A 21,930-nucleotide genomic window follows, 5' to 3' on the forward strand; every position below is an offset into this window, starting at 1 on the left:
ATTATAAATAATAAAAAATAAATAACACATGCAAATAGAAACAACATGTGCAGATTAAGAATACAACTTCATCAGTTTCACGACACAAAAGTCACAACGTATGTGGATACAGAAACGCGCTGCAAATCACGAAAAACGACCACGGGAATGTAGCCAGGGGAACAAATAAAGTGATGAACCTGGGCGTAATTTGTGAAGTTGACAAGAAGCAGACTTCAATAACTTTTTTTGCTCGTTTTTTGCTATTTGCAGGGGCGTCAATTTGATGTTTTCTCAATTTGCATGTGTTTTCTTAATTAGCAGTGGGTTGAGCTCTGTCGGCCACTGTAAAATACACCCTCAGAAAAGTTAAAGGAAAGAAAAGACAAAGTTTTTTTTATTTTTAGGGCCCGAGCACTGACAGGCACTGACAGACAGTTTTGTCAGTATTGAAATTGTATGGATTATTATTATAAATTGTCATTTTTTTCAGGCAAATTAATTGGCTTTTTGAGGGTTTTAACCTACTCAAATTCTTACCAAAATTTGCAGAAAGTTAGAAAGTGTTGAAAATTTACGTATTCTGGATATTATTATTGCGTTTTTATTCTATTTAATCATAATAATTATCCATTACTCTATTTATCTGTTTATTATCATTTTGTGTGGTGGTGGGGTGGGGTGGGGTGGGGTTAGGGGCCCCCGGTGTGCGCGGCCCTGCTGGTCCTGCAGAAGGAGGAGTGCTAGTCGGCGGACAGTCAGGCAGGAGGACCGCAGTCCCGACGGCACTTTAGGAGGCTCCAAGCGGGATAACACTGCGTCCAACACGGGGAGAACCAGCCGGGAGAATCCGACATGAGTTGGGGAACGGAGCTCTGGGTACGTGTGGCTTACAGTCGACTCTTTTCGACTCTTTTCCTCTTTGACTCGGATCCACACGGAGACTCCCGGAGCAGGAAGGAAGGTGCCGTGTTACCTGCTAGCCGCTAGCACCCGAGCTAACCGGCGAGCTAACGAGGCTAAAGCTAATCTGTGGTGCTGCTGCTGCTGGTGGTGGTGGTGGTGGTGGTGGTGGTGGTGGTGGTGGTGGTGGTGGTGGTGGTGGTGGGGGTGCACCTCAGTGGCGGTGACAGCGGAACAATAGGCAGGGAAGTGTGCAGACACCGGCGGGCTCTTCCACCTCTGGTACAACTCCCACCAGGTCCACGCTGCTGGTGCTGCTGGTGCTACTGGTTGTGTGTCCCCTTCTCCTGACTGGGAAGTTGTGGAGTTGCATCTTGTGTGTGTTTGTTCCAGTGTCACACCCTGGGTTGTGAGGGAAGCTGGCCGGCGGCAGGGTGGAGGACCTCCGGGGCAGGGAACCCTCCATCCCGCTCCGGCTCTTTGTTGCCCCCCCCATCCAATCTTTTGTCTTGACCTCAAAGAGGACACGTGTGTTTTATATCAGCCTCTTTCTACACAATCAAACTCAACAATGAGATCAACAACACTCACACACATTGTAGGGTTCAGTGTCTAAATGCTGCAGCTCGGATCACAACAGAGACTGAATGTCTGCATCACCCCCCCCCCCCTTCCTCTCAGAATTGTTATTAGAATATTGTGTAATTGTTTTGTTGTGTTATTGTTGCAGCATTGGGTTAAGTCGGTGTTTAAATATGAGTTATGATTCACAGGAGGTTGAGCCCCTGTCTGTGTGTGTGTGTGTTTTTGGGGTGTTGGCCATCACAAGCTGTTGTAACCAGAGAGCAGCATCCCCCCGGTGTGTGTGTTTGTGTGTGTGTGTGTGCTTGTGTGTGTGCTTCACCTCCCAGTGATGAGACTCCTCTGCTGGATCTCATTGGTTATTATGTGAAGTGTAAAATAAGCTTTTCTCCTCTCGTCAGGAGTTGATTGTGTTGCTGTTCCATCTTTCATTCAGGTTTTCCATTCACCTTTTCTTTGCTTCTGGGTGTAAGAAATGTGTATACAGTCACAAGTGTGAGTTTGTGATCCCATTAAGACGGATGGAGAGACTGGCGAGTCTTTATGAGTATAATACTGCCAGAGAAACTTAGATTTGTTTATATGGTATTTGTAGTTCTTTACTAAATGTATGAAACATGACCCAGGATGTTTCTTTTATCAATAAGCCAAGTTTAAGTTTTCAAATGGTTTCTGTTATCAGCCCATGTCACAGAGATATTCAATTAACAATGAAAACCAACCAGTCCTCCCATTAGAGAGATTCTGGCCAGTCATTGTTTGTCAATCAACTAGTTGATTAATTGACTGTACATTTGAATCCTATCTGTTGTTAACACACCTTTTTTTTCCCAGCAGCCATTTTTGAAACAAACTAGTTGGTTTTACTAATCACGTTAATTAAGGCTCAATCTAAATGCAGCATAACCTTAATTGATGTTATGTACATATCTGTTATATGTTCTTAGAAAATAAACCTGGAGAGAAATTATAAATATCGTAAAGGTCAGCAATAACAAAAAAACAGGATCTGGATTTTTGTAAAACTTGAAGTGAAACTATTGAGTCCCCCCAGTCAGAGATCCGATAAAATAAGTTAAAGGAAAGACTCCAATCATGGAAAATGGATTGTTCTTCAAGTTGTGAAGTTGAACAGTATCAGCTCTTCTCCTCTGCGTCAGTGCTGCAGTGAAGCCGAGCGGGCGATGATCTGCTGAGTGGAGAGACGCTGTCTGACGGACCGCCATAATCCCCCCGAGTCCGCTGATGAGATTAATGTGCAAACGCTCTGATGTCAGATTACACATGATTGGCTGTATGATGTCAGATTACAGATTATTGTCCAGTGGATAAGATGTAAAACTGTTGACTGGCTGTTGTGCTTTACACATGACGGCTATATGTTGTGTTATGTCAGGATGTATTATATTCTAATTCCATGTTAATCTCCAAAACATATTAGTAACTGAGAATGTACTGTAGGTTCTGACTGGTTTATCATAGACGTCTGCATCTACTCTTATTCCATTAGAGTTTATACACAGTTCAATATCCGACTAATAAATGTATGAATTGTTTAAAAGAGCAGATCAACATTGATGCGAATGAATGGCGTGAAATTGCGAATAATTCTGAGGCGACACGCCCGACTGTTCACATTAAGCACAAATCAACATTAAAATCCTCTTTCATTTCCCTTTTTAAAGACAAATCTCACTGTGTGTGCAATGGCAAGAGACAGATATATCAAATAAATGGAAAGATGAACAAAATATGAAGTTAGAAATATGAAGAACAATGCAGTCTAATTGGTATAAGATGTAAATATTGGTAAAAAACAAAACAAAACCCTAGACAAATCAACCTCTGTCAATATCGCTCAGTGAAATTAATTCTGATGTGAAATCTTTCTACTCAACAAAAAGTCATTTAATTATTTACTTATTTACACAAAGTTGTGTTGCAGAAACATTTATTTTCCTGTCATTCATCTTCCCAGCTCCCAGGCAGCCAACCAATGGACTAATTAATGAATAGACTGCACACTGAAAGTCTTTGAGCTCACATTTGGAATCTTTACAAATACAGATAAAAAGTATTTAGAGCTTTAAATAGCATTTGTATATTCAGTGCAGGTTGGTGCCTCTGCTTTTGCCCTGCGTCCTGGCTGTAACTCAGGTCTTTGAGACTTCACAAAGCAAGCAAGGAACATCCTATTACCGTGCTGGCTTCCTGCCATCGATACACACACACATACAGTAGGAAGTGTTGTTCTGAATTAAAGCTCTGTCTGCTCTCTGTGTGTGCGCTTAGTGCCAGGATGCTGCCATGCTGTGCTCTCGTCTGTCTGGCCGAGGTGAGGTGGAGGCCAGCGGAGCGCGGCGGCCGAGTCTGGCTGAAGGACAAGAGAGAATGACAGGCGGTCGTCTCTGCTGATCGCACTCAAAGGCACAGATAAGGGGATAGAGGATGAAGAGGTGGAGGAGAGAGGGCAGGCTTAAAACGCCTGGCTAGACTTTTGATCTTAGCTTTAAAGAGCTGCCGGCCGTTAAATGGTAAAGAGACTGTGGAGCGATTGTGGAAACGCAGATTCACAGCAGGTTTTTGAAACATCTTCCAAATCGAGTGGTCTCAGGATTTTTGCTGTCTTCAGTTGTTGTGTGGATTTGGAGAAGGCTTATTGCTGTGATCCCTCAGGTGTCCTGTGGGAATGCCGGTGCAGGATGGGGTTTCCTGGCTATTTGTGTGAATCATTTGATCCCTGAAGCAGGAGGGTTGTTTGTATGCTTGGCATCAGGTGGCAATCAGACTCCAGACAACAGAGCTTGCTTTCCCTGCTCGGGTTTGTGATATTTATAGACGGTAGCTTTCAGTATTTCACTGGGCTACGGCTAGAAAGTGAGATGGTGGTCCACAGAGATTTCTCCAAGTAGGCCCGATGGTCAGTCTGGGCACCTTGTTGGTTTCTATATATAAACATCTATGGTAGCTAGTTCCATTTACCTTTCTCTCTTCTCTTTGTCTCGCCCTCTCACCGATGGATGTGGCCACGGGACGCTACCCTGTTTCATTGGTCTTTTCAAATTAAAAGCATAGAAGTTTAATTGTTTCTTGATATGGAAAGACACCGCAGAAGCACTGTCAATTGTTCAAATCAAGTTTTGACCTAACTGTGTAACAGCTACTCTGGAGTGTTACTCTACATTTCACTATGACACCTGATAGAACCGGGGATTAGATCACAGGATCACACTACAGCATCAGTGAGGCTTGTGTTGGGTGTGTTGGACGTGTCAGCTTTAAAGCAAAAGTGAAAGCTTGAATCGTACTGGATTTTTGTGGTTGATTTAAAAATGCTTGTTATGTAAGCAAATAACTCTGTGACCTTTTTAGATTTTTACCTTCCATTGTCTGATCTGATGTTGTTACCAGGTTTGGTCTGATGTCCTGAGACAGCCGATGTCGTCTGTTCCTGTTGTTCACTCAGTTGATTGTGTTACTAGCAACTGAGAGACAGACAAGAGGATGGTAACTGTTGTTTCTGAAATAATCCCTCTGATAAAGAGATGGTCAAGTTTTTAGAGACCGGATGAAGAACACATCTACAGCTCTATGTGATGTAGGCCAACTACGATTAGTCAATCTACAATTTGTTAATTGGTAACTGGTATATTAAAGACTCTTGCTTTTGTTTATCCAGTTTGATCATAAACAGAATATCTTTCCGTTTTTGTCAAATAATACTAGTAATCTGAATACATCTCCATAGGCTGTGGGAAATTACAACATTAAATAATCAAAGTGATTAACAAATGAAACAAGAAACAAACAATCAGGTTAATTAGGAATGAAAATTACTGTTCTGGGATGTTTTCCAATGCGACGTTTACCGAGGAAACGCTGAACCTCAGTTCTTTGTGTATCTGTGGAGGTGGAAGCTCTTATGAGAGGTTCTTTAGAAGGGCAGTTCTCTGGTGCTTAGCAGGTCACAGCGGGTGTGAATGAAGTCATGTAGAAGCTGAGGGCACTGGCCTGCACACGACAAGCTGTTATACCCAGACAAGCCAAGCTTGTCAACGTATTGTGTTTGTGTGTGTGTTTTTTTTGAAAGTGTGAGGAAGAGAACTCAGGCCTGATTGTGCGAGAATGAAGCCACTTTACTTTGTTTATGTCTCGGGTGTGAGGTCTGATGTCGTGGTTAATTAACGAAATCGTGCTAACACGCATCTCCTGGAGACCGGGAGGATGATGAGATTAAGGAAGGAGGTGTGAGAGATGGACAGAGGAGGAGAAAGCCCCTCGAGAGGAAGGGAGGAGGTTTAATGACGGGAGATGAGGGAGATATATTTCATATGGTGGAAGGAGGAAGGAGTGAGTTTACAGATACCATGGATTAGATGAAACTTTAATGATTCCAGTGGGGACATGGGCTGTGAAGCAATGATAAGTAACAGGATACATCAAGAATGAACTGGCTGTCAGTCAGAGGAGAGCAAAATTAGTTCATATAAAGAGATCCAAACATTACAGACGTCTGTTTTCTTTATTCCAGCTTTATGTTATTAGTAGGGATGTCCGATAATATCGGTCGGCCGATAATATCGGCCGATATTAGCCTATTTTTTTAATATCTGTTCATATCGTTATCGGATTTTCCACCGATAATGAAAACCGATTATAATGCCTGGGTTGCGCTGCTGCTTGTTGGGTCCTGACATTTACCGGCGCGCAATTGATGACATCAACAAACCGCACCTGGAACCAAAACAACAACAGAAGAGTGTGGTTAGTGTGGCTAACAGGTTGCCCGCTAGTTGCTTCACAAAATGTCTGCGGTCTGGAATATTTTAAACGTTTCACCTGCGGATAGCAGATTTGCGGTTTGTAAAGATTGTGAGGCGCATGTCATGCGAGGGGGGAGCAAGGCTTCGTCATTCAACACTTCGAATTTAATCTGTCACATTAAGAAGAACCACCCCGAGGCACACGAAGCATTTTTGCAGCAAAGTAAGGCAAAACAACAACGAGGAAAGGACTCCCTGCAGAAAACAACGCAACTGTCTTTCAAACAGTCAGCTTCCCTGCTCTTGCCCGTGTAGCACGCAAGTACCTCACTGCACCCTGCACCAGTGTAGACAGCGAACGGCTGTTCAGTGCTGTCTCGCATGTCATCGACGAGAAGAGGAATCGTATACATTGCGACAATGCTGAGATGCTTATTTTCATTCAGAAAAATCTCCCTCTTAAACAGTAGTACGAGGATGAGAATTAGAGCACTTTAAGTCGTTGCACTCTAATTTATGTTTGCTTCTTTCAACTGAAGCTGTTTTTAGTTTTGTGCCTTTTTTATTTGCACATTTTTTGTTATTCATTATGAAAGAGAGGGCAGAAAGAAACGGTTTATATTTGTAATGATTGTTTTAGCCAAGTTATGGACAGTTACATATGGCCCATCAATCTTTCAGCATAATTTTCTGGACAAAAGGAGAACTTCGTTTACTACTCTGGAAGGTTTGAACTGAACTGTGTGCCTTTCTTGTTTTTATTGCACACCACATTAATATTACAGGTTGTGTTTTTGCTCATGTTTAGCAGGGCTGATTGAGCCCAGTTTATATTTTAAATTGACAAATACTGTATTAGTCCAAGTAATGGGCTAAGGACTGAGTCTGTCTCTAGGCTATATCTTTGCACTTTTATTTCCTTTGTGTGCACTTAACCTCATTCCAAAAGTGTTGTTTGTTGTACCTCATAGAAATTTGTTTTCAGTAGGCTGTCCTACACTACACATGTTTACTTTAAATGCTGTATGAAGTTGTACAGGACAACAATGTTGTTGTTTTGTTTTTTTACAATTTGTGAAGAAATCAGATTTGTCCTAGTTGTAATGGGCATTGTCAGGATGATCTCAGGAAAAGTATGATAATCCAATCTGTTGACAAAATGTTAATAAATATGGAACTTTTCCATAAGTTGAAGTAGTTTCCTTATTTTTTTATAGACAATGTATGGCAGAAAATAATGTGATGGGACCTAAAATTAGTCTGGGGGAAAAAACGCCTGCATATGTATATCGGTATACCATATCGGTTGAAATCGGTATCGGAAATTAAGAATTTGGAGAATATCGGCTATCGGATATCGGAAAAAAGTCAATATCGGACATCCCTAGTTATTAGTTGTTTTGGGGTTTTCTTTTCTAAACTGTAAAATATAAAGCCTCAATCACATTTCTTTGTCATTAGGGTTCGATGAGGACATCTGAGGAATCATTGCCAATTTCTTTGTAATACGATATATCAGCATCTGCTGTTCTTTACTCCCTAATATCGTAATGGCATTGCCCCAAAAAAATCAATATCAGCTTGGCTAGAATTCAAATCAACCCAAGCAACAAGGGCACGTTATGGGATGTATTTTAGTTATGTATCAATTTTAAATTATTTCACACAGATCTGATGGACATTCAAGTCTCTTGCTTCTTATATGCATCTCATTCTGTGGAAGTGACTCTTACAGAAACACACAAGCACAGTTGTTGCCTTTCCCCTCTTGCCGTTTTTTTTTCCTCAGCATCTGTCCCCTCTGCTCCTCATCTCCTCCCGCTCTTCCTTCCTCTCATCCTCCCATCACCTCCCTCTGGATGGGACCACAGCTGCATCCACCCATCCAGCTGCTTGGCTGTCAAGTCCTTCTTGGATTCAGACGCCATCAGACCCCGGTTAAACCTGTTTACATGCATTATCGGACCTGGCTCTGTTACCCTTGTTTTCCGGTGCTTGTTGTTGGTGTGATGCTGCTTTTCTCTGGTGTAAAGCTGTGTCTGTATGTAGGATCATTTCTTTGGTCTATGACTTGTTCACAGATGGTGTCACAGCAGTGGACAAAGCATCTGGTGGAAGTGCGGGTTCAATGAAAAACAGTGAATTAAGTCTGGCCTATTCTTTGATTTTGGGAGATTTTAAGTTTTGGTACCGAGATCAGCTTGCATTACAACTTTTTTCCAGGAAGTAAAAACTGAATCACTTGAGACAGAAACGGTTCCAGACCTCTCTGAAGAGTCATCACTGGTCTGGATGAAGCCTTCGGTCCGAGCTGCAGCTGCGTTCAGTGTTGTGGCGTCTTCCAGGAGTGAGTCTGTCAACTGTTTATTAGTCAGACAGAAATGCAGGCTTTTGGGACACGTGGAAAATTGGAAGAATATATGCTGGGAATTTTTCTGGTGAATTTTTTCCTTAGACCTCTAACCCAGTCATTACACTAAACCTCTGCTGGATGGCTGGCTGCCGTCCGGGTCGGGCCTGCTTGTGCAACACTCACACAAAGTTCTGCATCCTGTTACTGATGACTTTACCTTTTTTCGTAGCAATGTTGATTAACTGTGACATTCGGTAGTTTGAACGATTTGAGTGTATAGTGTTAGTACATAGAAGTGGGAAACCTGGTCACGATAGAAGACTGGCTGAGATTCTGCAGTCATGTTTATTGTTTGGTTACCAGGAGACCCTTAAATATTTGTTCTATTTAGTTTTCTTAAATCAATTTTCACATTGGTGGAAGGGGATTTCTTCTTTGCACGATCTAATGTACAACTTCTATTCCTAAAAGCAGATTTTAACCTGGATTGTCCATGTTAAAGAAGTAATACATTCCCTGTTCATGAAGGAACGATACCTACAGTACGATACATATTCATTATTACTCCTTTCTCTGACTGGACTGATTCTTGTTGACTAAAACAGCAGTGAGGTTATTGTTTTCATCCTGGCTGTGGATTCTGTGGTAAACCTATTGCTACAACAGCCTTTAGAGTTGGTGACGTAGAGTTGAGATGTCCTACAGCTGATGTCCTCTTGGTTGCTGTGTACTAAACACATCAGCTGCTAAACCCGGTCACCTCTGCTGCACCGATGCTATCTGTGCTATGGACTGATAGACCAACTTTCTCTAGCTGCGTTTCCTCTGCAGAAACTTTCCCCAGGAGGTAGGGACGTTTGCAGAGACTGGGTCTTTTTCTACCACAGGGACCAGGCTCTAAATTAAACTTATTTCAGGGGGTCAATGGTTTGCATTCAAGGTGTTTTGAGTATGCTTTGTTTTTCTTGTCTTTTCTGATAAACATCAGAAAAATTTAATCTCCATGTTTGTTGTTGTTGTATTGTTGCTTGATTTACATCGTACCATCGTTGTTTTATAGTCTTCTGCATTACTGCCGCCTGATGGACTGGAGTGACACACATTGTTGTAACCGTTGGTTGTTTATACGTCAGCAGGCTTTGCCCAATCACCCCTCGTCTTCAAACCGTGGAAAACACGCAGGACAATAACGGTTTCCAGGAAACTTTGAGTTCTTTGAAAAAAATGTTCCTTGCACTTAAAGTGCTCGGTACTTCAGGTAGATCACGGCTTAAGTGACATTCAGGCTTTAAGACAAAACACTGGCTGACTGGCGATCAGACACAGGAACAACATGACGGCGTTTATAGCAAACCTCTGATTGTCAGTTCAGTTCCATGTTGAGGGATCTGGCGCTCTGTCTCTTTAGTGACCATTACTTCCCTTGACTACCAGCGTTGGAGCATGAGGGATAAATCAAGCTTGAATGAATCAAGCACTTCTTTTGTTCCCCTATTGTGAACGTGTGTGTCCATGTTAGAAAAAAAACAGTGGGTTGAATGTTTGCCATGTGAAGAAGAACCATTAGCTCCTCTCACCCCACTGTAGAGTCGATGATGGCCCCTCTCCTCCCTCTCCATCCTTAAGCCAAATATCTTCATCTCCTCAACCAACTGTCCAGTTTCTTTCTTTAGATCAGACTTGACTCCTAAGCAGATGCACATTTATACAAGGGTTTCCCACAGGCCAAGATGAAATGGAGTTTTAAATTGGTTTAATGTCACATGAGCCTCAAATATTAACAATGTGAAGCTGCTCTTTGAGTTTTCTCCTTTTTAAATTAAATCAGGCCGCACCCCTGGGCTAGTGCAAAGATACTGTACAATATCTTGGTCTCAGTGCAATATACTGTTCATAGATCTACACAACTATCATACACTGTTCCTCATATACTGTATGTGCGTATTTATTGTTCTATCCATCCTTGTTTTTTCATTTCAAGACTTAATATACAATGCATATATATATATATATATATATATATATATATATGTGCCCAATAAGTTAGAGGATTCTGTGCCGTGTTTTATGATTATTGTGTGTTACACTCAGGGAGACAGGCTTATTTTCATGGTACAGCTGTGCGATGACAATAAAGGCATTGTATTCTATTTTATTCTAAATAGCACACATGTAGTTATCAGTTCCCTGTATATTTTCCATGGAGGTCCATGAATTATTCCCTGGGAAATTGGTGAAAATGCCTTGATCTGCTTTTCTGTTCTGACCTATGCCAACATTTAACGGGTTCCTTCTTGATTCATGTCTGATCCTTTCAAGCAGTTTCTGGGAAGTCCAAGTATTTACTGAGAAATTGGTAGTTTGGACAAAATACCAACTCGTTCATGGTCTGCTGAAAGGAAACTACAAGTCTCTTGTGACTCCGGCTGCATGTCAACCAACCCAACATGGGATCATGACCTCAAGATGAAAAAAACAAAAAAACCTCCAACAGCATTTTGTGTTTTGACTGTGGATTTCCTGGAACCATCCCCAGGGTTTCTGAAGGTCCCTATACCCCCTTGTGCTGAGGTAGCAGTTGCCTTTGTGCACAGGCAGTAGAAAAGCAGATCTGTCAGTCAAGGGAGTCTATTCGTTGTGCATTTTTCTGCTGCTGTGGTCAATATGTGCATGTGTGGGGGTAGAAAATGGCTTGTGACAGGAATTTGGGACAATACACATCCTGTAAATATACAGACATCATGTGCAGAAAGTGTTTATACACAGTACAAGTGCAACTAGGACGGCCCCACCCCCTCTCCCCTCGCTCGTCTCCCGTCTCTCCTCCCTCCGTCTCCCTCCCTTTTCAACATAAAGCCTGTTTGCATACAAGGAGACGATGTTAACTCTGGTGATAGGAGCGTTTTCCCAGGGTGTTGATTTGCCCAATGAAGTTTCAGAGCCCAATAAAACTGCTCTGTGCTGCTCATTTGCACACATGCACTCACCGTAGCTGCTCTGCATGGAGTGTTGCTGGTAACCTAGGTTACGTCCTCGTGAAGTATACTGTGTACCCACCCCCCGGGTTACCACGGCTACCCCACGCCATAATATGTCAGGTAGTCTGGGTGCTGGATAAAAAAGCAGCAGGCTGACTGAGCTGGTTTGTGATCCCCGGTGTTGATCAGACGTGAATATATGAATATTTCTAGAGAAGAGAGGTGATATGGGGATGAATGTGTTGTGTGGGTTTTAAAGCATTTTTTTTAAACAACTAACAACTTGTACCTTATTTTGCCAGAATCACACAAAACTATAAATGGCAAAGTGGCAGGACTCTTGCTCAGTGAGATGAAACAATGGCCTCAAACAGGATTCAGATTTCTACAGTCGTTTTCGAACCAATTTAAATCCACCTTGTGACCAACTATTGTCTCCCAGAGCCGTCTTTAACAAACACCACTTTGTGTTGATCTAGTCTGCACTCGCCATTGTTCAGGGTTAACAAATTACACACAATGAGTCTATAATCAGCAGGGATTAACTGATGCAGATCAGTAGAAGCAGTAACTGATGCTGATGGTAACTGAGGTGGTAGTAATAACTAGAAACGATGCTTGCAGCCATAACAAGAGTAGGAAGTGAAAGCTTATTGTGGAGAGATAATAATAATAATAAAAGCTCTAGTTTAGCATTTACACTGAAAATGAGGAAGAGGCTGTTTTGTCCAAACTGAAGCTGCAGTGATTATCTGATGAATAATTTAGCGGCAGGAAATAATCATCAACTTTATGATCAATTATCCTTGTTGTTTATCAAAGCAAATTCAGATCCAAAAATACTATATCCTAAGAATATAGTCAAGAAAATAACTGTTGATGACCTTTCTTCTGTCTTCAGGAACCTGATTGGTATTTGAATCATAGATTAAATGTCTATGAATAGATTAAATGATAAGAATAATAAATATAATTTGCATCTGTACCCTTAAAGCTCACTATTCATCATGTTGTATGTAGTTTGATTGATTCTCCTTCATATTAAATGGACTATATGTTAGTCCATTGGTTTCACTCTTCTCATTGGAGCCACTCTGTTCCTTTTCCCAGCAGAAAGAGGCTCAGCTTGGGATTTGTGCACAGAGCTAATAATACCTTTTCCTGCATTTTTGTACACTCAGTCCATTTGAATGAATATTTGCTTATTGATATGTACGTGCATAAGGAAATTTACTGTCTGTGTTTGACCAAACACCTGCTGCTGCTTTGCTCATCAAGTTAAACTGTCAGAATGGAGGCAAATAAAATAATTTATTTCCCCACAAATGACAGACTTTTTGTCGGTTGGTGTGAAATGGACTAAAACAGATGTTGTGTATTTGCCGAACCAAAACCCAGTGTCATAGCCCAAAGTCAGACAGCCACACTAACCAGTGTGAACACGGCAAGGAGAAGGTGTCATGGTCCGCACACACTGACTCACACAGATGGGCGACTCATGCCAGACCCTGATTGTGGGACTTGAGTCAGCGGTTAGATAAATCAGGGATCCTGCGGCTCTCCTCCCTGAGATGAATGAGCTGTTTGTGTGTACGCATGCACATATGGTCTGATGACACAGCTCGATGGATTGTTGAACACGTACAGTCATCATCACATCCTGCTCTTTCATATTGGGTTCACTCGCACAGGAAACTCTGTGGTTAATAGTTTGTTTGTGTGTGTGTGTCTTTCTGTGGCCAACCAGCTTAGTCATTGATCCATCAATGCAATATACAACAAGGGTCTGGATCAGTTTAATCCCATTCCAGGTTGCAACATTTTTATATATTCACTTTGTACTAATGCTAATTAATCTGTCATTGAAGCCTTTGTCTGTTTTTGCTTTCTGTGTATTGGCAGAGAGCTGTGTAGAAAACATAAAGGCAGCATTAGTATCAGCTGCCTGCTAGTTCAATCTAGATTCTATAGGGTTTTTACAAAGGATTTAGATGTTACAATAATATCAATACAAAAATACAACACAATTCTATCAAATCCTCAACTTTTTTTTACGTTGGGTACCAACCAACAACAGTTTTATCAATTATAAACTTCCCATTATAATTTGTTTATATTCTTTAATATGACAATTATATTTCTACACAGACAAAAAAATAAATATCTAAAGGATTTTGTTATCAGGGCCACTAAGAATTTTTTACCATTTACTAACAACTAATTTACTCATCAAGGAAATATCCGCTTATTGGTTGATAAGTGCAATAGTTAGTTGCAGCACTAAGTTGTTGCTAAATATTCTAAATACAGTTTTCTGCTGATTTTATTTGTGACCCGATGTGATCCTGAAACGCATCGAGCCTCAAAGAGACCCAGAATGATGTTTGCAGTTCTGACTTAACGAACAGGGTTTGCTCTGTTGAACCCTTTTAGGATCAGATAGTGATCCAGGAAATCCGCCGGGCGACCTTCAGTGTCAGGAGGTCGACCACACAGAATGACGCTGGTCAAGATCAGGGTTAAGACAAGGAGGGTCTGTCCGACATTTACAAATACAGCTGAGAGCAAGTATGTGGGAGTATTCAGCAAATCCAGTGACAGAGGTTATTGAAGAGTTGTCTATCTTTGATAATTATTGAGTATTATTATGAGTTAAGCATCCCTGAGACAATTTCATCATACAACAATTAAGCCTCTACTTATGTTGAAATGGAATATGCCACATAAAACTGGCTTTGGCTTATTTTGACTAAATAAAGAACCAATTTTGCTGCTAAACTCTGAGTAAAACGTTAGAGAACCCAGATTTAACTGACCTGCAATCTAAGGATGAGGGTAATGTTTATTTTCTTGATAATTTTGTCCACTTTTGACCTTTGACAGAGACTCATATTTGCAGGATTCACTGGATTGGTTGGCTTGGATGAGGCTGCTATAGAGAATATGCCTCTTGCAAAAAGAGACTCAAAGACAGACTGTACTGAGCTGATGAACGAAGCAGTTAAAGTTGACTAACAGCATGTTTGCAAAACAGATCAGGACGAGTGTGCCGTCCTCTGGCAAAGGAGAGATCAGCAGCTTAAATGCGGTTGACATAAAAAGATGTGTCATGTTAAGAACAAGAACAGTCATGTGTCATTAATGTGATTAGGTGTTGAAAATGGGTTGTATCCTGTGCTTGTTGGGGCATGTGCATAACTGGATTGCTTTAAAATCTGTCTTAAAGTCCAATCGTCTGTCTCTATTCCTGTGTCTCTCCTGTCTAACCAGTCGGTCAGGGTGTGTATGTGAAGATGCAGGGAAGCCAGACAATACAGGGGATCGGGTTGCTATGAAACCTGACTAGCTAGCCACACACAGGAGTGTCCGGGTCGGGGTTTTCTCACAAACGGAATAGAGCAATGCAGGAATGAATTCTAAAACCTGGAAGTAAATTAGCATTTTATGCACTAGCGGTTCCCTCTTGAATGTTCTTTGTTAGATGAATCACCAGTAAATGCCAACCCCCTGATCTTTTTAACTCTTGGGAGTTGCTGATCATGAGGTTGCGATCAAATCACTGTGTTTTTCAGTCCACTATGTTAATTTACTATGTCACAATAAAATCCTAATTTTCTGGTCATGTAGGCAATAAAGAAAGCCATCAAAAACAGCCTAAATAGCCAATTCCCCCCAAGGGATGAGCCTTTATGAGCCTTTACAAACGTAGTTGTTAACAAGTCTCTAAACAAGACAAACAAAGTTGTGGGAAACATTAAACATCATCAAGCTGAACCATTTTTATTATGTTGATGCTGTTTCAAACTGAACTTAACTGTTTAAGAAGAAATGCTTTAGCAGATTAGCTAAGTGTGCTGGATCAAACTGAAAGTTGGAAACTCGGTGTTAGTGAAGTTATGTAATAAAAAATGTGTGGTTCGTAGCCTAAATTATCATTTTCAAAACTCAGTAAAGTAACCTCCATAAGTTAAGATAATCTTCCTGTTAAGTTTTTACTTTGTGTTTTCATAGATCTTATTTTCTGCAATAATCCAAAAACCAGTGGAAAAGAAACCATCAGTCTGTGTTCGCCTAAAACAATACGTCGTCACTCTGTGGCCTGGAATCAAACCTCAGGTTCTGAGAGTATAAGACTATGGACCTGGTTGACCTCACCCGTTATTTATGCTGTCTGCGATTCTTAGACTTCACAATATATTCATAAATAATTACCCTCACTTAAGGCAATAAAGTCTCTGGTCTGGTGTGGGTCTGACACATTGCAGGGAATGGCCGCTCTGCTCCATTAATTTCCATTGGAATGAGCTTGAAGATCCTGTCGTGCAAAACCTGCATGTACTGGTTGTTGTGGAAATCACTGCTGGTGGGCGAGGAGTTTCAAAGGGAGTTGTTGTCTTTCACCCTAATGTAGCACATCATTCTGAAATGTATAGAGCTATTTATTGTATTAAAGAGACAGGAAGAGAGAGACAGGAAGTGAATGCATGGCTGGCTACAGAAACAGAGCATTTATTGTGGTGAAGCAGGTCAGGTGATTAAGTCCAAGGCATCCATGTTTATTATCACCTCGTGACACACATGCACTCTGTCTTTTTGCATATGGGCTTCACTGCTCTCCTGTTTTGCTTTGCTAACCAGGCCTCATTCTTTCCAGTCAGCAAAAAAACCATATTATGCATTGAGGAGCATGTGACTGGTTAAAGTGTGACTGTCACTGATTTATGATCACACTGTCGATAAAGAGACGGCAACAACTTCTTCAAACTGAGGTTTGGCCCTGGGCTCTAACTTGGTCTGCTTCTAAAACCTGAATGAACTGTCAACCAACACACTTGTTTGATCAGTTTATTAGTTCAAATAACTATCAAGAAGGTAGTATGTGTGTTCTAATGTGCAAGTTTATAATATGAATCACAATTTTCTAAAGCTTAATGTACGATTGTACCTACGATTGTTATTCAGCAGGATGAAAACTGTATATTCAAGCTGAATGAATACAGATTATTAACATGATCACTGCAATAATTGCCTATAAATTCAACAACTTAATTGACTAATCATTTCAGCTCTGGCATAGACTTTTACTTTTTAAAACACAGACCAGAGGACTCAGACATTGTTGTCGACATGTGTTTCCATCTGTTACAACTTTCCACTAGCCAATCCGTTTGGTGTTGAAATGCGATGGTCTGTGTTTTCAGGTATTTATTAGCAGTTGAAATGCTTTTTCCCTTCTGCAGTTCTCTTTTGTAGGTTTGAGGAAAGAGTTTTGTTTATTCCCCCTGAGCACAGGTTCCTGTCAGACTGTCTCTGGGGCCATGTGCTCTGTGTTCGACTGGCCCACCCCATGAAAAATATGAAAGCAAACATTCCAGTTTGTCAAGACAGATTATTGTAATACGAGAATGTTTGAAGGAGTTGTACTGTGTCATAGTTTTGACTTTACTCAGATATAAGATGTCTGTGACTGTGATATGAAACTAAAAACCCCATAGTTTCTCTCTTTAACGACTGTAACAGATGTATCTGAGCTCTATTTGACATAATTAAACTCTACTGTTGGACTGGGAAACAGAATATCCAGCAGTTGCATAACAGGAAGAAAACACCCATGTATTCACCTCAACTGAACTATTTTAAACAAACAAACTCACGCAGACATGACAATAGTTGAAACACCTCACAGGATGCAGAACCACAAGAACTCATTTAATGCACGCAACAGTTTTAATTGTACTTACACATGTCAGAAGTGAGGCAGCCCACTTTTTAACTCACGGACATTATTGGAGTTTAGCTCTTTCTTATGTGGTATTTGCTTGTGTAGTTAAAACCTTGTGTATGAGATGATAAAGTGTTAAAATGTACTGGCATGACTGGTTCAATATGTTTGTGTTAATATTGTTCCTGTCCCATCAGATAGACCTGATTTTATATTGCAGAGATTGCACCAGACAGGATTTTAAACCACAGGGTTCGGGTTGAGTGAGTTCACTGTAAAACAGTAGGTTCATTTTGTTGTAATTACTCCTGGGGGAGAAGATATATACAGTCTCCATGGTAACAATTCTCAAAATCCTCATCGACCTCTGCAGTTCCAAATTTTACATCCTTCATAAAGTGTTATACTCTGCTCACTGACTCAGAGCGGACTGAGATCCATGATGTGATCACTCTCTGATTTATTATAATCCACTGAAATATACAATGTGACCCGTTATTAATCCTGTTTCCTCTGCAGTTAGTGTGGATAACCAGGTTGTTGTGTGTGTGTGTTTGTATAGAGCTTCATTCCTGCTGCAGTTTATATCACTGCAGGGGAAAGAGAGAATATAAAGGTGGGGGTTGTGTGTGTGTGTGTGTGCGTTTGCTTGTGTGTGCGTGTTTGTTTTCAGGGCGTAGATAAAATTGTGTAAACAGCTCATTGGAACTGATCTTAACACTGAAGTAATTTAATTATCAACACTGCTACAAACGTGGGTCATTTCAGATTGAGAGCCTATAAAAAGGCAATCAGCTCTTATGAGACTGTTTAAAGCTTCATGTGACATTAAACTCCAAACATTAAATTAGATTGAGTGATATTGAGTACTATTTCTGCTGCTCTGTTGGTTTTACACTGAAGCAAGAGAAGGAATATGAAGAGCTAGAGGATCTCGCGTAGATCAGCCATTTGTCTAATGCACAGAAATGTGTTAATGGGACAGAAGCACTTCTTAATGAAAGCTCTGCAGGGAGTCTGGGATGAAAGTACAGGGAACTTGAGGCCAAACCCTGCAGCAGAGGTTTGGTAAACCAGCCGAGGAAGCTGGCCTCTTCCTCCAGCCTGCACAGAGAAGTCAGGAGGGGGTGAAGTGGACAGCGTGCCAGGGCTCCTGTCTGTTTTGCCCATAGATGGCAATTTGAGACTTTTCCAACACAACAACCTTTTAGTATCAAATCCAAGTCTATTAAAATCCAGATTGTCTCAGCAAGAAAGAAGCAAAATGTATGTGTGTCTGTAAAATACACATAAACTATGCAACGGGAGACAGAGACATAATGAACAAGGCCGAATTGCAATAGTTAGAAATGTTATCAGGACAAATTGTATAATGGCAGTTTGCCACTTTCACAGTAATTAATGGGAACCACTGAAGATAATGTGTTACAGTGGGTCCCTGTGAGGGAGATAACACCAGCTACCAGCTGTCAGAAGGCATCAGGTCTCGTCCACACAAACAGTGCAGGTTCATTAGATCTGTGAGAGTTTACCCTCTCTGTGCTCAGGTGTGGATATCCAGGAAAAAATCTGATTCATGCTTTAGACTTTAGAACATTGGTTATTTAACCGTTGTTTCTAAATCAACAAGAATTTAATCAAATCAGGAGATCAGTGTTTTGATATTCAGCTCTTCTGCCAAAGCCTGATAATATTAAAATCATCCCAGCTCACCTGGAGGAATACAGTCAATCACATCTGAGGGGAGCTTTGGACCAAATGAATGTTCATCGCACACAGATGCAATCTTCTTTTCCTACGCCCGTCTTGTTTTTCTTACCTCCCCTCTCCAAATCTGTCTCCAAATGCCAATCTACTCCTCCCTATTCAACCTACACACACACACACGCACACACACACACACACACATACACATACACACAGATACACACACACACAAACAAAGCCTGTCTCCCGTCTTCTTTACCGCCTCAAATTCTTGGAAGAGACTTTTCTTTTCTGGTTGTTTTCGAGGTAGATGAACACAGATGCAGTAATAACACACACACACACACACACACACACACACACACACACACACACACACACACACACACACACACACACACACACACACACACACACACACACACACACACACACACACACACACACACACACACACACACACACACACACACACACACACACACACACACACACACACACACACACACACACACACACACACACACACACACACACACACACACACACACACACACACACACACACACACACACACACACACACACACACACACACACACACACACACACACACACACACACACACACACACACACACACACACACACACACACACACACACACACACACACACACACACACACACACACACACACACACACACACACGCAGTGCAGACTGAGCCTGGGGGTCGTCTGTGATGCCAGTGTTTCAGACAAGTTGACATTTCCCACCCAGTCTGTGCCATGTGCGCATTACTGTGTGTGTGAGTGTGTGTGTGTGTGCCTGCTCTGGAATGCCATAGTGTGTAATTAGTCTATTGTCCCAGCAACATTCTCTTCGCTAATTAACCTTGCCTTGTCTCATGGAATGCTCCCAGCCTGTCTGGCTCTCTGATTGGCTGGGCAGGGCCCGTCTTGCCCTCTGATTGGATCTCAGGGTGACTCCACAGAGGAATCTCCACACGGCGTCTTCAGTCCTCGTCGTTTGGGAGCAGAATGACTAATTTATTCTCTCTCCCTGCGATGGAAGCTCATTAACACAGAGCAGTGGCTTTGTCAGTGGGAAACGCAGCAGAAACAGACCTGTGACCCATTTTTTGTTTTTAATCTGCACAGGAAACTTTTTTTTTTTTGTCTGCCAGTCACTGTGACATGTGCCAACAAATTAATTGTACAGCGTTGTTGTTATAATTGCCCAAAAATTATAATTGTCCAACTGATATTGGATTTTCATGCATGATATTGATATTTTAGAGATTGATTTTAAAGAGATTCCAGTAAACCTATTTTCATTTAGATAATTTTGATGAATGATTGTGAAGATATTTACTCTGGGACGATTTATAACTATTCCTGTGCTGTTTGTTGGATAAAGTATTTTTTCTAAATGTGAAATCAGAAATATCTTTGACATGTTAGCCAAAATAGACAGAGATTGCTAATATATCTGCAATTACGTATTGTAAGCTAATTGGAGATGGCGAATGTTGGGACTGGGAGTAAATTATTCATTAAAGCCTGAACCCAATTTGGTAAAAACATCTGCTCAACTTGCATGTAGATCGATTTGTATTGGTTGAGTTGGACCAGTTTTGTTGAGCTGCAGGTGCATGAACATGCCTTTGCCTTGTGTGTCACCACATGACTCCTCACTCTGACTCATTTCACATCAAAAGCAACCTGCAGACCATCGACAGGCTACATTTATAGGAAACTGCATTATTAAAGGCTGTCCTTAGTATTTCATAGCAGACTGGGAGACCTAAATACCAGAGAAAATAAGCTACTGGACTCTGTGAATGGAAAGTGTCAGTTTCGGGGGGGCAGGTGCTGCAGCCGAATGGATTTCTGAGCTCAGACCAGCTCCCAGATTCAGCGCTGCAGAGATGTTGTCATATCCCCAGTGAGCCGGTCTCTGCTCAGCGAGCCACAAACTACAGGATGAGCTCATATTCTATTACTTATTCATGGACCCTGTCACACAGGCTGACGCAACCACAGACAGACTCCCTGGCTATAAGGAGGTGGACAGGCAGGCGTGTGCACCCCAGGCTGGTAACAGACGGACCAGACAGCCTGCGTTTAGCAGAGGTCGACCAGTGCGGCAGGATGCAGATAAAAACAAGCCTCCTTTCAAATATGTTTGTGCGTGACTTCCTGCAGAACAGCTGCTTATCTCTGTCACTGCTGTGCATCTTGGCCGCGTCTTTTTGGGTTAATCTTTGGGTTTGAACCACAAAATAAGCCGTCCACTTTCTAAATGTCGGCATCACTGAGATTTGTATTAAGTGTGTTTCTCGCTGTTGAAAATTTGCATTCATCCTCTAAGAGACTGAACTATGCTGGACCTTGTTTTCATGTTTAGTTTAAATTTGCTGGCCATCTTTTCTGTTGCTCTGCATAAATCTGTAGCTGTTTTTCTTTTTGTTTGCTGTGTTTTCTGTTTTTGAATCAGTGACATTTTGAATCAGTGACATTTTCAAGATCACAGTAGAATTATGATCAAGGGTTGGTGACTCCTTGTGGGACGGTTGCATAAATGAAAACATACTTATTAATGTGTTTATTTTGGCACTGTCTAATCAAAATTGTTTTAACTGTTCTTTCTCTTATTTGGAACAAATACTCAACACTATAAATATAGAAATCTTTCTATACATATTTTGCCAGTAGTGGCTCAACCGCTTGTTTAAAGACACTTCAATAAGAACAATGTTTGCCTGCACACGTGATCAAAACCTAGTCCTCAGGTTCAGGCTCAAAAAGTGATTGCGTTGCTAAAAAGGAAACCTTTATGGCCGACTTGCTTATCTACTCCCCCCCCCACCAACAGGCTCTGCACACTCACCCTCCCCACACACAATAAGCACCGTGGCTTTTAAAGCACAACGCTGCTCCAC

At 41.4% G+C, this 21,930-nt stretch overlaps 1 protein-coding gene across 2 annotated transcripts in view; it reads left to right on the forward strand.

Moving 5' to 3' along the window:
* Window positions 1–735: 735 nt before the first annotated feature.
* fnbp1l (formin binding protein 1-like) overlaps window positions 736–21,930 on the forward strand; it is a 39,802-nt gene continuing 18,607 nt past the window's right edge. For both annotated transcript variants that reach the window (XM_061077530.1, XM_061077532.1), the window contains exon 1: window positions 736–858. In XM_061077530.1, the coding sequence (XP_060933513.1) occupies window positions 835–858 (24 nt within the window). In that variant the 5' untranslated portion in view covers window positions 736–834. The remainder of the gene's footprint in view (window positions 859–21,930) is intronic.

This window comes from Limanda limanda, chromosome 9, assembly GCF_963576545.1.
Source record: "Limanda limanda chromosome 9, fLimLim1.1, whole genome shotgun sequence".
NCBI lineage: Eukaryota > Metazoa > Chordata > Actinopteri > Pleuronectiformes > Pleuronectidae > Limanda > Limanda limanda.